The sequence below is a fragment of the Salvelinus sp. IW2-2015 genome, linkage group LG21, assembly GCF_002910315.2.
Source record: "Salvelinus sp. IW2-2015 linkage group LG21, ASM291031v2, whole genome shotgun sequence".
NCBI classification, from domain to species: domain Eukaryota; kingdom Metazoa; phylum Chordata; class Actinopteri; order Salmoniformes; family Salmonidae; genus Salvelinus; species Salvelinus sp. IW2-2015.
Window position 1 is genome coordinate 1,069,054 of NC_036861.1, and position 17,860 is coordinate 1,086,913.

A 17,860-nucleotide genomic window follows, 5' to 3' on the forward strand; every position below is an offset into this window, starting at 1 on the left:
CAAGTGAAAGCTGTGACATTTCATTGTAACATTCCTTTCCAATTGCTGTCAGGCTGTGCATGAATGTTTTGAATATCCCCCATTCATCTGTGAGTCCCGTCCTCCTCTTCCTCCCTCCCTGAGTCTATTGTTTTGATACACTCTCCTTAATATTTGTAAGAGTTATTTGACAGAAGCGCTTTATGTACATGATCCAAGCCCCTGGCATCTGTAGTGCTGGACTCACAGGCCTGCTGGCTAAAGGGCATGAGGTTAAAGTTGTCCCTCACTCCATCTGGTGTCATTGGCAAAAGCTCCAATATGTGACTCGCAGATGAATGGGTGGTATTCAAAACTTTGAAGCACAGCCTGACAGTAATTGGAAAGGAATGTTACAACCAAATGTCATAGCTTTCACTTCTGAAGTTGTTGTTTTTGCACTGTGTTCATTGATTGGGAAAAACTGCATTCCAAGCAGGCCCCCAGTGTCTGGTCTGGAGCGTGAAGTCACAAGCTCGGCTACTGCGATGGCGGTACATTCCCGACAGGATTTCCTGCACGGCCTCGGCTGTGAAATCACAAAGACCCCCAAAAATTTCAACGGCATTCACAATGATTCCAAATTGTTTTCTTAGACTTCTTCTCTGCTTGTGCTGTACAGTGTATGACTGTTGCAATAAATAATACAAAGCCCACCTTTTCAACATGTAGCATTTCACTATCCCTCGGTTGATGAGAAACCTTCACTGGTCGTGGTGGCTCTGCTACCATAGTTTCTTCCCCGCCACTCGTTCCTTCCAATCTTCTTGCCACCTCATTCTCCTCCACCCTAACAGAGCACTCCCGGAATTCAAGCGCATTTTCACCTCCACAGTTTCAGCATTTCACTTCATCTGGCATACGATACTCTTCCCTTCTGCACACACTTGACACATGACCATGTCTTTTACATTGATGACACTGAAGGGGCTTGTGCACAAAAGCTCTTACAGGGCATTTCATGAATCCTATCTTTATGTGAGAAGGGAGAGACTCATCAAAAACAGTAGCATGGATGAAGTGAATTTATTTCAGTGGAGGCTGTCTCATAATAATGGCTGGAATGAAGCGACTAGAATGGCATCAAACACGTAGTTGATACCATTCCACTAATTCCCCTCCAGCCATTACCACAAGCCCGCCTCCCCAATTAAGGTGCCACCCACGTCCTGTGATTTATTTTCTCCTTCCACCATACAGGTCAGTCGACGTGCACCAACCACTCCATCGATGTCTTCAGTAATATCCTCTGCCTTTATTTCTTCCGCCACACCAGAAATAACCCCCTTTGATGGGCGCCCTGCTGCGAAAACCCACGCAGGAAACATTCCACTCAGATATATTTTTGAGTCTTAAAACACGCTTCTTCTGCTCCGCAGACACACAACAAAATCTAAATATAGACCACTTCTTGTGACTCTCACCGCCTCCACACTTTCCTTCAAAACAATCCAGATTCTCCTTGTGATGTTAAATGGTCTTCCCAAGTAGCTTTGATCCAAAACTCTCACTCCCGACTAAAAACGAGTCTAGTGGTTTCCTTTTTTTCCACCACAGCTTTACTTATCTTGTTTCCCTTTTTCTTCGCCATGGTAACCCACTCATTCTCACTTTCTGTACTATTAGCGTCACCCGATTCACTAGCAGTTTCAAACAAAACCTCGGTTTCCGCCATCTTCTGCCTCGAGCGAATTAAATGGTGATGTTCTTCTTCTATAGTTTAATGGCTTTCAAAACGGTTAAATGTGCATTCCGCCACCTACTGTGTGGGTGGATTATAAGAAAATAAATATTTGGGTATAAATAAATAAAATATCTTACAAACTATCAAAACAAAGAAATGAACTAAACAAAATCAACCTGCTGTTCTGTAAAAAAAATAATTCTAATCAGGTCCCAACACAGGCTCAGAAACTTCCTGTGATGGCGGGACATTTCCTAACAACAATAGTCCTTCTAGTGCTTCTGCCATGAAGTCTTGGAGCCCCAAACACTTCTCAGTTGCAGATATAGTGATATCCAGCTTCTTGGACTTCTTAGACACTTGTGCTGTACAATCAATCACTGTGGCTACAAATGCCACAAAATTCACTTTCTTCACAATGAGTGTATCCAGATCACTCGATTGACTTAAAACACTAGCAGCTGGTTGCAATGCATCCACCGCCATATATTCAACACTGTTGCCTCTTGCCCCTTTGACTCTCTTCACCGCCTCCACATAGAAGATCTGCTGTACAGCCCTGATCCTTGACACCTCAACCTCCTTCACCTTTACATGGCACTCAAGGAAGTCCGGAGTATGATCCCCATCACAGTTGCAACGTTTTCCATTCACAGATTCTTCAATATCATACTTCTCCCATCTGCAAACATTTGACACGGGACCATATCCTTTACAATTCTCACAGTGTAATGGTTTGGACACAAATGCTCTCACCGCATACCTCAAATATGCAAGCTTCACATGTTCAGGTAGAGTCTCCTCAAACAACAATATCGACAGGCTTTTCTCCTTCCTTCCATTTACCATACAGGTCAGGCGACGTGCACTGACCACTCCTGGGAGTGGTACTCATCATCTATATCCAACAAGACCCCGGCTATAACTCCTTTGGCAGGAGGCCTGCTCCGAAGATCAGTACATGTTACTTCTGACGTGGACAATTTAGCCAGATCCAGTGTACGCTTCTTCTGTTCTTCATCAACACAATTACCCAAAACAAGGCTGCGTCTAGTCACCTTGACTGAATCCATCTTTCCCACTGTTTTCTTCACAGTTCTTGATTTCCCAAATTGATTTCCTTGTCCAAAAAGCGCAGTCCAATAAGAAAGACATTATTGGACCAGTCCTTCTACTAAAACTTTTGCTCGTTTTATTCTAGTCTTTATTTCACTAATTTCCATTCATTATCACACATCTCAGGGGTGCGTGCTTCGTCCCCTCCTGTACTCCCTGTTCACCCACGACTATGTGGCCAAGTACGGCTCGAACACCATTATTAAGTTTCCTGACGACACAACAGTGGTAGGCCTGATCACTGACAACGATGAGACAGCCTATAGGGAGGAGGTCAGAGAACTGGCAGTGTGGTGCCAGGACAACAACCTCTCTCTCATTGTCAGCAAGACAAAGGAGCTGATTGTAAATTATAGGAAAAGGAGGGCCGAACAGGCCCCCATTACCATTGACGGGACTGAAGTGGAGTGGGTCGAGAGTTTCAAGTTCCTTGGTGTCCACATCACCTACAAACTATCATGGTCCAAACACACCAAGACAGTTGTGAAGAGGGCACGACAACACCTTTTCCCCCCCAGGAGGGTGAAAAGATTTGGCATGGGTCCCCAGATCCTCAAAAGTTCTACAACTGCACCATCGAGAGCATCCTGACCGGTTGCATTACCGCCTGGTATGGCAACTGCTTGGCATCTGACTGTAAGGCGCTACAGAGAGTAGTGCGTACGGCCCGGGAGATCACTGGGGCCAAGCTTCCTGCCATCCAGGACCTCTATACAAGGCAGTGTCAGAGAAAGGCCCAAAAAAGTATCAAAGACTCCAGTCACCCAAGTCATAGACTGTTCTCTCTGCTACCGCACGGCAAGCGGTACTAGAGCGCCAAGTCTAGGACCAAAAAGATGCTTCCCCCAAGCCATAAGACTGCTGAACAACTAATCAAATGGTACTCGCTGCTTATTATCTATGCATAGTCACTTTACAAATGACCTTGACTAACCTGTACCCCCGCACATTGACTTGGTACCGGTACCCCCTGTATATAGCCTTGTTATTGTTATGTACATTTCTTGTGTTACCTTTTGATTAATTCGATTTTTTTAACTTTAGTTTATTTAGTAAATATTTTATTAACTCTATTTCTTGAACTGCATTGTTGGTTAAGGGCTTGTAAGTAAGCATTTCACGGTAAGGTCTGCACCTGTTGTATTCGGCGCATGTGACAAATACAATTTGATTTAATTTGACTTCACTTGCCGCACTTTCAGATTCAAACGCAGTCGCCATTTCCTCCTCTCCACTTCCAAAGCTTTAAATGGTGATTCATTCTGATCACTACATTTGTCGTCACACGGGACCACGTGCTGACACAGACCAATCACAGGCCAGCAGGCTACGAGGAGGCTCACACCCCGATGCGCGCTCTCTCAGGAAGGATGAAAACGACTACATCGACCATGATCCTTTGCTAGTTACGGCTACTTTCACCATGATTCTTAGCTATTTTGTTGTGCCATTCAGCCCCATAGAGCCCAACAGTGGCGGTGTCTTAATACCTGTAAAACCTAGCGGTCAAGAAGGGTAATGGTTCCAATCGGTTTCCACAAATCATTTTTCCCACAATGGATTTCAGAAACACTTAAAATAAGGGCTGTGTTTCGTGTAGGTTTACCCTGGCGTGACATTTTGATAACCGTGTAAGTCTCTCTCAGACAGGTGACAAGCTGTGACAGTGATATTCAATGTTGAAGAAATGTTAATTTCATCACAGAAACAGATACATTAGTTACAATACATGACTGAGTGACTAAGGCAACCACTTTCATTTTTTTTTTATTGTTGAATAAAATGTAGTCTAAATGACTTATACACATACCAGTAAATCATCAACCTCTAGTCCTTTACCAATAATTGTACATTTTTTTACAAGCATGATTTGCGTAAAAAGGTATTTGTGTAGGCCCACTTGATCTGGACCCAAGGCTGCTCAATACCCTTCCTGGTCTCCTTCCCAATGAGGAGGATGGGTTTATAACCAAGTTCATGCAACTCCTGCACTTGAAACACAAACATTAACACACTACATTTCTGATCTTTACAGAAAATTCAAAAGTCAACCAGTGTTTGGATGAATTGGTTCTCGAACAGTATGCTCCAACTGTAGGCCCACACAAGCACCCATCTGTCCAATGATGGCAAAGTTAATTTAATGCTGTCCATCTGCCCTTTGTTCAATTGAATAATTTAATTTCATATATCCCTGGTGCACTACTGCATCTGTATTAGATGCTGTATCCTCCATTTCCTCACAACACATTTTGGTAACATCAAATTATAAATATTTCAATAAGAACATATTCAAACCACCCATCTGAAAATTGTTGAATTATAGGCTACATGTTCTTGAATGTACAGTTTTGTGCATGCAGCAGGCATAAATATCATGACACATACTAGTGTTGCAGTATGGAAACAGGTCTCGGTCTACATTTTGAGCAGTGATGTAAAGTACTTAATGAAAAATACTTGAAAGTATTACATAAGTCGTTTTTTGGGGTATCTGTACTTTACTTTTCTATTTATATTTTTGAATACTTTTACATCACTACATTCCTAAAGAAAATTATGTACTTTTTACTCCATACTGACACCCAAAAGTACTTGTTACAGTTTGAAAGATTATCAGGACAGGAAAATGGTCCAATTCACACACTCAAGAGAACATCCCTGGTCATCCCAACTGCCTCTTATGTGGCGGACTCACTAAACACAAATGCTTAATTTGTAAATGATGTCTGAGTGTTGGAGTGTGCCCCTAGCTAACCGTAAATAAAATAACAAATTCAATTATGCCATCTGGTTTGCTTAATTAATGTAAGTAATTAAAAAATATATATAATTGTACTTTTACTTTTGATACTTAAGTATATTTTAGCACTTACATTTACTTTAGATACTTAAGTATATTTAAAACCAAATATTTGTAGGCTTTTACTCAAGTAGTATTTTACTGGGTGACCTTCACTTTTTCTTGAGTCATTTTCTATTAAGGTATCTTTACTTTAACTCAAGTATGACAATTTGATACTTTTTCCACCACTGATTTTGAGTGTCTTGGTCTTGTCTCAGACACATTTGTACCAGTACAGATAACTTTTATGGTCTCAAATTTAGTCAAGTCAGAGATCAGGGGCCATGTGTACTATATGTATCAAGCCTCTCAGAGTAGGACTGCTGATCTAGGATTAGGCCACCCCGTCCATGAGGTCTGCTAGTCCATGAGTTCCCCTAGTCCATGAGGTCCCCTAGTCTCGACGTGACGATGCTCTCCCCTTGCCTGAAAGACCCACCTCCTCTCTGCTTTCAAGGACCAACCCTCTCCTGAACCGTCACCTTGCCGCTGTTGAGAGGCTTGCGTACTGCAATGACCATAAAACGACCAATGCGTCAAATCGAAACCGAAAGTTTAGACAGCCTGTCAGTGTAATCTTTAAATCAGCTTCACTCTAACCTTCCACACTGTAACAACCTGAAGCATTTGTGCGGTAAGATTTTAACGTTTTTGGTGTCTCTAGCCTAGCTTTTCTTAATATTGATTAAGGTTTATTAAATTGTTGACCATTCATATTGCATTACAAGTGTGCGTTTACCGATTTAAAAAAAAGCCGTCCATTTGATTCCCTGATTTGCATACTGCTATTATTGATTTTTGACCTCAAAACAACGTTTTAATGCAGATAAGTTACAAAATAATTATCGAAAGAGGGTGAATCCTCACTGCAGAAACAATAAATAATCGGGTCCATGCTCATGTTTGCTGTTTGTAAAAAAAAAAAAAACGCAATATTCTATATTTGGCCAGGTAACATTTTATTTGAACGCGCATTTCACGATCTGACACAATTATAGCCTTAATTTGGGCTTTACGTTGAAGATTAGCATTTTCTTTCATGGTTCTATGTACATTTTTGAGAGAAGAACCGTTTGGGAACCCAATGCGCCTTCTCTTTTAAGTGAACAGAGCCAAATGAGCCGGCACCCTGAAAAGACTCAGAATACCCATTATAGTACAGACGTCAATTCAACGTCAATTTCATGTTGGTTCAACATAATTTCATTTAAATGACGTGGAAACAACGTTGATTCAACCAGTATGTGCCCACTGCCAGTAGGTGTTTATTTGCATAGTCAAATGATGTATATTTGCCCAGTGAAAGGTCTGAGGGCTGCATTTTCAAGCAGGTTATGTTTAATTATGTATATCAAAACTTTTGGAGCTTTCTCTACATGGATACTATATGGAATTGTTTGTTTGTTTTTGGCTTCAAACCACAACCAAGTTAAGTGCTAAGTTCAAGGGCTAAATTGTACTGACAGAACTTCCTTCTCATTTACTTCCCCTTAAAGTGAAGTGTAATGGGATTCTACGACAAAGAATGTGCTAAATAACAAATTGAAGGGTATTGCACATTTGTCCCTTGATTATTGCATACATTTTTGCATCTGTAGGCCTATTTCATGCATCTTTCTGTAAAAGGTCCCTCCAGAAGCCCTCACTAGGGAGGAAAAAATCCCTTATTCTCTCATTGCAGCTGTTTATTCCTTTGGGCATTGTTCAGCTGCATTGGCTCTAGAAGCAATGAGGATATTATGGGGGAGAATAACTCCAACAGCTTTAGTGGCCACTTGAATGAATTTAACAGGACTGTCATCTCCCACAATGTTTCCTTAATAATAGAATGTGTTTCCTTCAGTGAGTGTTATGCTTTTTTGTCTATTTGTATAATGTTCACATTTTATTGCATTTGTCTGCCAAAGAAATAGTTGAAACAGGCATGTTGACAATTCAGATGGGAGGTGACAAATAGATAGTTTAATAGGGGACAGTTGAAGGTGTTGCCTATGTTAGACCTTCATTCACAATGTACTTAGTTAAGACCTATTCAGCACTTTACTTTAGTCAAATTGGATTTGTTTCTGTTAGCAACTGTTTTATTTTTATTTTCGGGGGAACAGTCCAGAGGCACTTTGTGAGTGACAGGCAGTCTATAGACTTACCTCTGATGGATTCTGGGTTCTCTCCTAAACTTGGGATAGGGTTCATTATCAGGTATCCTATTGAAATATTGAGGCTTAGGTTTAGAGGGTCTACACCAGAAGTTAATGGTTATCTGTAGGAGGAAGGTATATAGTGGAGGCAATGAAGCTTGGAATATACTGAGTGTAGGGAAACCGATCATATGTGGCAGGCATTAATAAGGGGGAAGAGTCGTGGATTAGTGATGAAAGGGGTCGAGTTCAGGTCACGTTAAGGGAGAAGGGAAAGTTTATTGCCCGTATCACTTAGTTTCCTGCCTAGCAATAGATGCAATGTTTAGCGAGAAGGAGGAGACTCCAACCAGAGTGGGGTACATATATACGTACCTCCACTATTGTAACCTTGTCTGTGTCTGTTCAGCTGTTCGATCCTTTTGGAAGAATTAACTTGGTTTAAGCTTTAATAGTGTCCGTCGAGTTCTTACTCTGATAATTAAAACCTAACACCTCATACTGCTGTGGCAAGTGTTGTCATTGTACATTTCTCTCTACCTACTCAGGAATCCAAAGATGACTTCAGCTACCAGCTTCCTGTTTTTTGCGATCCATTTAGCCTGTATCAGAGCTGGAAATTCCTCTGGGAGTAAGTTGTGCATAAATGCCATAATAATGGTTATAAAATGTTATATACAAAAATTTATTTATTATTTTCAGCTGATTGTTAACTTAGGGGTTTGGGAGAAATTTATATTATATTTTACTAAAAGTTTAGTAAGATTGGTCACATTATCATAAAACTGACTACTATACCAGTAATTCTGTCTTGTATTATTGTCAATTTGTCTCTGAAATGATATTTTACTTACAGATTTTGTCAAACTGGAGTGTAATGAAGAGTCCCATGGGGTTTATGGTCAGCAGTCATTGCTGCAGTGTAATGTCAAAGCTGTTGAGAAAGTGACCATCTTGACCGTGACCTGGAAGAGGGCGGAAGCTCTTTTGTTGGAATACCATCAAGATAAATGTCACCTAACTCCTGGGTTTAAATTTGCTGAGCCATCCTGGAACAAGAATAATATGAATGTGTCCTTGTTGTTGACAAATACCAAGATGGCCGACAAGGGGGTGTATACATGCATGGTGAGAGCAGACAGTGGTGATGATACAGCTACAACCAGCCTCAGTGTCACAGGTGAGTCCTGTACTGTCTACAGTTCAACCAAGTGTGATTATAAAAAGATAAGCACCTTTCAACATAGGTTCATGAAAGGAGAAAACTGAACATGTGAGATATTCAGCCACCCTTGGAGGTCAATAGAAGAATAGAATACAACAGCTTTTTAAATGTGTCTCAGCTCATAGCCTTCATCAGGGTGTTATGATGCCCACATGCCGAAATGTGTTGAAATTAAGTTCTATTCAACTTCCGTTGTCACACACACACTTCCATACATTTATGATACGAAGTTGATCAGGATGTTTATTCTAGAATGTGTTCAAGGGGAGTTCAGATCTATTTGTATGTGTGTGATTGGACAGTACAGCAGGAGCCAGAGTTACTTTCTGTTTCAGAATGACAGTGCTCAAATGGAACAGACTAGTACCAGTGGGAATGTCCACAACTAGCCTCCATAATGTCATTCTACCCATGTCATGCAATCAGTGTTTACACAATAGGCCTAGTACACACACACTAAAATAGAACGTGTGTTAGAGATAGAAGAAAGGTCATTCCAGTTTATTAAAATCACTCGTCCAGTAATCTCATTCCAAGTTATAACCCTCGGATGGACGTTGAAAAGGTGCAAAGTCTGTCTTAACGATGTTTACCCATTGACGTTGTATAACTACTGATGTAGCAAATATCACCCACATGTATGATAGATTTCTCTCTCTCTTCCAGCTAAGTACATAACTCCAACCATGAGCTCCATCCCTGAGACCAACATCGAAGAGAACACAGCTGTGACCATTTTCTGCAACTCTACAGGCGGGCAACAGAAAGGGTCGATCCGGTGGTTTGACCAGTTTCGCAACGACTGGACGCACAGTGCTGAACTGGTGGCCAAGGAGACTGACGATGGACCGTTCAGCCTCTCCAGTAAATTCACAGTGCAGAAGGCTACATTCAGTTCCACAAACTACACGTGCGAAGTGCTCAATGCCAATGGTGCCGTGGAGGGGATGGCATCATTTGTGATCCAGTTTGCGCCGCGAGACTTAGGTACGTGCTGCCACGGCTGCTACCTATGGGTATGAATATGTTGGTGATGTCATCCTTTGTAAAAGCAGGGTCAAGTCCAAAACCTGCAAGTCTCTCGTATTCCCTCATCCTGACCCTGATAATTGTAGGACATTTCAGCCTCAATCTAGTCTACATTTATTAGTATAGGCCTTTTGACGACGTCTTTATCATGTGCGAGCACAATAAAAGTCAGCCTTATAATGAGAGAACAACATGTCACTGAGGAGTGGAGTAGGTCAGGCCGTAACATGCTCCTCAATCTGACTGAACACCTTCCTTGAAACTGGAAAAAGAAAATTGCTTGTGTTGGTTTGGGTAAGAAACAACAGATAGCAATAGTAATGGCATATTTTTGTAGGCACTAACTCCCCCAATGGTTTGTTGGACAAAGCCTATGGGGAAAATGAGTTTCTCTAGGGTTTTTGGATAAATGCCAAAAATAAGGTCTTTGGTGATAATAGGCTTAGGAGATCTTATACGTTTAGTTCTACGAGATAATCTTCATCAGTTAACATAACTTTTTGTGAATTTTGGCTTCATAATTCATAAAGGTCATATTAATCTGACTGATATTATCTCATAAAACAAAACATATAAGATCTCCTAAACCTGTGTTAACCTCAGACCTTATTTTCGGTGTTTATCTCATAACCCTATTCTTTCCCCGTTAATTTTCGCCATAGGAATGGCTGAACGAACCAAGAGTAACTCATTTGCGGGTTTTAGGGCTACAAGCCGGCACTCTCTTCATGCGTGTTTCAACAGGAATCCGGAAACTCTTCAATGTTTGCTTAACCCAGTCTACTTGTCATCTGATGAGCCTACAGGAAATTACTAGGTTAATAATGAAATAATGAAGGTGGAGTTGTAACTACCTGCACTAGTTGCAAATTAGAGCTCATAGTCTCCAATCTGTCTCTAATGCTCCCTCTTATCACGATTCAGTGCAGTCATCATAATACCTTCTTACCAGAACATTCTGTCTCTGCAGTTGTGTTTCTCATCTCTGGCAGCCATTTTGAATATTCTTTCTGATCTGCGGTCCTCCAGCTGTTGTTCTTTAGTCTGGCTGGGGATTTTCCAAGACAAATGATCCATCTAATGCCAAAACAAATTGTTCTTAGCAATGGGAAGTAAAGTAGCCCTTTCCTGCTGTCAATGACCAAAAGTGCCCTCTCTGGCCTCATGGGTGGAATGTTAGGAATATTTTTCAGAATTTCACAATCAATAAAGATGTGTTTTTTTAACAAATCCGGTGTTTCTATGTCAAAAGGTTTTGTTGTATTTCAGTCTTCAAGATTTGTTTAAGACTAACAATCTCTCTGTGTGACCTTGATTTAGCCCACTGCAGTAAAAGGTTATTAAGATGCATGCAGATTTGAACAGAGCTCAAGTCTGTGTGTGAAATGCCCTGATGCTGACTTTGACCTGACTTTGACCTTTTTCTCTTGACTTCATATGACTTGCCTATTGATTTTGTAACTCCCAATTTATGTCCATTTTGTCTGTCCAGGTAGCAAAGCTGACAAATTGGATTCTGATTCCCCCACCAACTGGCTAGCCCCAGTTGTAGTCATAGGATCTCTGATCATCGGACTCCTTGCTGCGCTGCTGTTATTTAAGAGGCGCTCCGCCCAACGTAAGTACATGAATTGTCATACTCATACAGTAGAAACTGTTGTCTGTGTATAACTCCATTAATAAATATCATTACATGGAGCTTTGATCATGTATCTGATCATGTATATGTTTGTCATGCTATTTTAGTGCTAGATTAACCTGTACAGTGGCCCTGCCTCTGCCAAGCCTGCATGCTCTGGCAGCCATCCATTTTTTCTTTGCATGGGGGATTACACAACCTGTAATGTTGTCTGGTAACTCAGCCATTCATTTAGAGTAGTCAAATCAGTGGCATGTTGTGGCATGCTATTAACCATGAATAGCAGTGTAGTTAATACTTAATCCAATCCATATTACTATTATCATATACACTGAGTATACCTAACATTAGGAACACCTTCCTATTATTGAGTTGCAAACCCCTTTTGCCTTCAGAACAGCCTCAATTTGTCAGGGGATGAACTCTACAAGGTGTCGATAGCGTTCCACAAGGATGCTGTCCCATGTTGACTCCAGTGCTTCCCACAGGTGTGTCAAGTTGGCTGGTTGTCCTTTGGGTGGTGGACCATTCTTGATACACACAGGAAACTGTTGAGTGTGAAAAACCCAGTAGTGTTGGAGTTCTACAATTGCGCCTGGTACCTACGACCGTACCCCGTTCAAAGGCACTTAAATCTTTTGTCTTGCCCAGTCACCCTCTGAATGGCACACATACACAATCCATGTCTCAATTGTATCAAGGCTTAAACCCTTCTTAAAACTTGTCTCCTTCCCTTCATCTACACTGGTTGAAGTGGATTCAACAGGTGACATCAATAAGGGATCATAGCTTTAACCTGGATTCACCTGGTCAGTCTATGTCATGGAAAGAGCAGGTGTCCTTAATGTTTTGTATACTCAGTGTATAATATTATAATAATACTATTATCTATTAATGGATTAAGCATTAACTGCACTAGTAGGCTATTTATTGTTCATCAACATTACTTTTGGTTAAATGATGATCTTTTTGATTTCATTTAGGTTTTGTGTCATTTTTGACAGGAGCTCGAAGGCAGTCCACCTTTCCGTTAATGAGTATGTCCTTCGATATTCAGTATTTATTGAAATATGGAATATTTGATATTTATTTGTCACTTTGGGTTTATGGTTTCCCATCTTTCCTAGACAGTGCACATAATTCCCTGTAAAAGCAATACATATACTTTATAATGACCAGCATCATATTTGGAATGATGTTTTATATTTTTGTTTTATACTTTTATAACTGTTATAAATTAGAACTTTTTATAATACTTTTATAACTGTTATAAATTATAACAACACTCCATAATGCATTCACATAGCCTGAGTGCCAGTCTGTTTGGGCTATTATGCCAAATCCTTGTCAGTCATTGTCATGCCTAACATTTTTGTCTTGACAATGAGCTATGGAGTTGGCAAGAGTAGTACAAACAGATATTTGACCAGGCTAGCATTCACATGCTTTTGGTTTGTGAAACTAGCCACTCAGCTTTGGACAGTAAAACTGTGAAACTGTGGCCACTCACCCAGAACGCATGTCTGTCTGTTCTCAACCTTCCATATCACATCCTCTATCAGTTCCTCTTTACTGTTGCTTCAGAGGGAGATACATTGTTTACATTGGGCCCTTATGTCTGATATGCTGTACGTAGAGTATCTGTTCTATCATGCCAGGGCAGGTATGGGGGGCTCCAGTGGCAAAAATGGGCCTGGTTTCTTGTCCCAGTCCGTCCCTGTATCTGTCCCTGTGTAATATCTGATATGCTGTACACACAGTATCGGTCTTAGCTTTCCTATTAAACATGATTGAATGTAGGTCAAAGGGAAGTGTTTCATCCGTCACAAGTGGAGTATAAAATGGAGTCCGGATGATTACTAATTGTTTACCAAACCATTGGCGATGATGATGGCTCCACTTTTGCGTTGATCTCATGGGGAAATCTTAAGAATTGACTCCCCCCTGTACTAATTCCGTAGTTTAGCTGTGCATGGCTGTGGTGAAGGGAGATTATGTATTTGGGTCATACTATTATGTAATGCTGGCCTTATCTGCACTGTGAGGGAAGATTTTCTATCTTGACTAACTTTTCTGTTTCTGCCCGACTCTTAATTTCACTGAACTTCGAAGGAGGCAAGGTTCCTCTGGAGATTTAAATGTTAGATGACATTCCTCCACAATATGTCACAGATCAGCTTCTGATTAGTCTTTTTCTTTTTAGGTGACCACCAAACAGATACCAGGCATGATGGAGATGTTGAGGCAGAAGGTACTGTGTCCACGTGTTCAATCTACAATTAATATATCTAGATTTATATTGTACATCTATAATGAATTATCTGTCAAAAATATATTGTATTTATAAAAGCTTTTTTTCTATTCAGCATCATGGTTTCTTAGGGGACATGTTTTTTTTAAATGATTGATTGTCCTGTAGTTAACCTTGTTGTTATCTTGTAGTTTACATGCTGCTCGTGCTCCTTGTAATGATTAGTGAAATGTCTCTCCTGTTTTTATCTTTCTATTATTGTGTAACATTATGCTCTTTCTCTCTTTCTCTCTTCACCTTCTCTGGTCTGTCTGTCGGTTCTCTATCACTCTCAGTCTCCCTCTGTCCAGGTCTAAACAGTGACACTCCACAGGACCAGCGTAACAGTCTCTAGTAAATTATTCGTTAACTGGCAGTCTCTGGAAGGGACTGTTTCCTTGACTATCAATAAGGGCTTGTCACCATCACTATCTTTTGATGGACTGTTTCCTGTTAAGTGTCCGATGACAGTCACTTTGCCACTCAGGTCATTCTGATTGAGGCATTTGTTTCTTCATAATCTACTGATGATGGCAGCCTTTAAGGGCTGTGGTTGATTACAAATGATATGTAACTGCCCTATATATCAATGTTTCTATAAAGGTTGCCATGGTGTCATTATGCTCTAGATTCTTACCACTGCAGAACATTGGTATACTGTAATACCAGGTAATCTAATCAATGTACACACTATAAGGTGCATGGTTTAACATTCCACGTTTCCTATACTGTAGATTCTACCATTAGTGGTTGTTATTACTATACTGTAACACCAGACCATCTAATCACTATAAGTTTACACACTGTTGTATACTAAGGTTGTGCAAACATTCAATTTGAACACAGCCCTTTTCTGAAAACATGTAGTAAAACTGGTTTCCCTTCTGAAAGAGGGTTTCGCAAGACTGTACAACAACCACTGTTGTAACCAAAAGCCAGCGCTGTGCTCCTACCACAGAGGATTTTGTTTGTGGCCTTCCTCGTTCCCCTTTCTTCTTGTCTTGCGCTATCTGCTGGTGGAAAATGCAGGTCTATATTTATATAGATACCAGCCTTTAAACACTGTGGTTGATGACTGTGGTTGAAGACTTTAACAGCCTATGTTTAAAAGCCGAACATGATTGGTTCTGTACAGCAGGGTTCCCAAACTGTCGGTCCACAGCAAGGTTTGAAATTATTATGTTTTAGTCAAACATATATTTTTGGGCTTCTTGCGTTTAATTTGCAGTCTACACATTTTTTGTAATTATGTTCCGGCCCCACGACTCAAGAAAAAAGAAAAGAAAAAAAACTCGGCCCCCTGGCTGAATGTAGTTGATGATCCCTGCTGTATAGGGTTGCCATAGTGTCAGTATACTGTAGATTCTACCAGCATGATTGTTCAAACTGTACTCTTAACACCAAGCCATCTAATCATTGTAACGTTTCACACTATACTAGAAGGTTCATGAGCAATGTTCCCTCTGATTTTGTTCATCACTGAGCAAACTTCAGGTCTGCTGAGCGCAAACTTGAACGTTGTGAAAATTCTGTCCCACTTCCGGACGCGTGTTTACTGTGAACACTGAGGCTGCAACCACTTTAAATTAGTTTTGACAGTGGTCAAGTAGGCTAGTGTGTCTATTTGATCATAATGTAGGCCTACCAGATTGGCCTACAATCAATAACAATGGAATAAATGCTTCCAAAACATTTTAACATGGTAATAGCTGTTCTATTGTTCAGCCTACAGTAACAGCCAATGTGTGGTGTTCAATGTAGGCCTGCATTCAATGAGACTTTTGAAGAAAAATGCAATGCTTGACATTAGCCTGTTTCTCCACTTGTCCTTCAGACAAGGAGGTGACTGACAATGTTGTTGTGTTGTTTGTTTATGCGTGTACATATCACTTTTCCAAAAATATGAAGTAAACTGGTTTCGCCTCTGAAAGACGGTTCTGATAGATACTCTACTGTGCCTGCCACTATTCTCCCTGGACTTTGATTCTGCTACAATGTGTATGTGAAGAAATGCTAGGCAAAATATAAATAGTACATTACTTTTGACTAGAAGGAATAGGGAGTCATTTTGAATTCAACCTTTGACTTGACTGTGTAATCTCTGGAATTTATTATAACATTAACCTTCCTTGTTACCAACAGCCTGTTGCTTCAACAGTTGTACCGCAGCAGTTTGTTTGTTTTGTCCTTCCTTTTTCTGCTGGTGGAAAATATAGGTCTATGTTTAGCCCCGGCTCGCCTCCATGAAGTCGTTTTAATGGCATGCAACAGTAAACATGAAAAACAAGGAACCAGAGTCAATTATTAATCTGAGAGAATTGGTATCAGTTTCAAGGCAACATAGACATCTTCACCTGGTGGTTGATTATGATACATTTGGAAAAACATTTTGTGTTATGCAAGGGGCAGCAATTGTCTTCTGTTTATATAATGATCGTTTCAGTTCCCATGATGTTTTACTGCTACCATGTTGCCGATGGCATTACATATAGACTGAGAAATCTGTTGTATTGTGGCAGCTTGAGGTGAATGGCGTCCACAACAAGACTACACCTTCCACAATTCCTTCACACTCCTCTACAGTGTCTGTTCCTTCTTACTTAAGTGCATACTTGGCAGTTGGCACTGTAGATACAGATATGATTAACCTATTTCTATCTACTATACAACTATGTTTGAGTGTGAAGTTATGATTATTTCCCAATTCAAACAAAAATAAGACATGTTATTTCGTAGTGTAAGAGGTCAAGATGAGAGAGGAATCCTGTCTATATATGAAGTGATTATCAACTGATTTGTTAATAAGTTGAATTTTTTTTTTAAATACAACTTCCTGTTTTCAGCACATACATATGCCTGCTTGAGGCCTGCTCTGCACCTTTGTTATTGCTACATTTTGTATGTTTTTATATGTGAACTTGTTTGTTATTAATTATAACATTGAGATTAAAGCTTTTTTACTTTGTCCACATATAACATGTAAAATCATATTTTGTATAGTATGTCCGGGTATATTTTGCACTGTGAAATTCATGTTCAGATCCTGCACCTTGAAACTGTTCATTAAATATAGGACAGGGAGAAAGTTGTTACACTGAACGTTTTGTAAATATTTTCAATTGTTGTTTTTAAATACTATAATCTTTAAACAAATAAAAATCATAATTGATGGGCTGGCTAATCTGCATTCTTTTATGTTCTAAGATCTAAACTGTTTTAATAAGTTTTAAGGAACCAAAAGCAGTAAACCCATTGTGAGGAAAATGTATATAATTAGTGCACAAAGGAAATATTATTTTTTCTTTAGAATTATGTATTCTATACAGTGCCTTGCAAAAGTTTCCCCCCCCTCTTGGCGTTTTTCCTATTTTGTTACATTACAACCTGTATTTTAAATGGCTTATATTTGGACTTCATAGTCCAAATTGGTGAAGTGAAATGAAAAGAATTCTACAAAAAAAAAACGGAAAGTGGTGCGTGCATATGCATTCACCCCCTTTGCTATGAAAACTCAAAATAAGATCTGGTGCAACCAATTACCTTCAGAAGTCACATAATTAATTAAATAAAGTCCACCTGTGTGCAATCTAAGCATCACATGATCTGTCACATGATCTCAGTATATATACACCTGTTCTGAAAGGCCCCAGAGTCTGCAACACCACTAATCAAGCGGCATCATGAAGACCAAGGAGCTCTCCAAACAGGTCAGGGACAAAGTTGTGCAGATCAGGGTTGGGTTATAGAAAAATATCAGAAACTTTGAACATCCCACAGAGCACCATTAAATCCATTATTAAAAAATGGAAAGACTATGGCACCACAACAAACCTGCCAAGAGAGGGCCGCCCACCAAAACTCACAGACCAGGCAAGT

At 40.1% G+C, this 17,860-nt stretch overlaps 1 protein-coding gene across 2 annotated transcripts; it reads left to right on the top strand.

The window, feature by feature from the left end:
• Window positions 1-6,192: 6,192 nt before the first annotated feature.
• Window positions 6,193-17,154, top strand: LOC111982441 (CD276 antigen). 2 transcript variants are annotated; one of them, XM_024014008.2, is made up of 8 exons: window positions 6,193-6,297; window positions 8,350-8,432; window positions 8,658-8,981; window positions 9,693-10,013; window positions 11,548-11,673; window positions 12,678-12,731; window positions 13,898-13,945; window positions 14,281-17,154. In XM_024014008.2, the coding sequence occupies exons 2-8, from the start codon at window positions 8,360-8,362 to the stop codon at window positions 14,337-14,339; spliced, it is 1,005 nt and encodes a 334-aa protein (XP_023869776.1). In that variant the 5' UTR covers window positions 6,193-6,297; window positions 8,350-8,359; the 3' UTR covers window positions 14,340-17,154. The 2 variants fall into 2 exon arrangements, with proteins under 2 accessions (XP_023869776.1, XP_023869777.1); XM_024014009.2 differs by lacking the exon at window positions 12,678-12,731.
• Window positions 17,155-17,860: the final 706 nt, after the last annotated feature.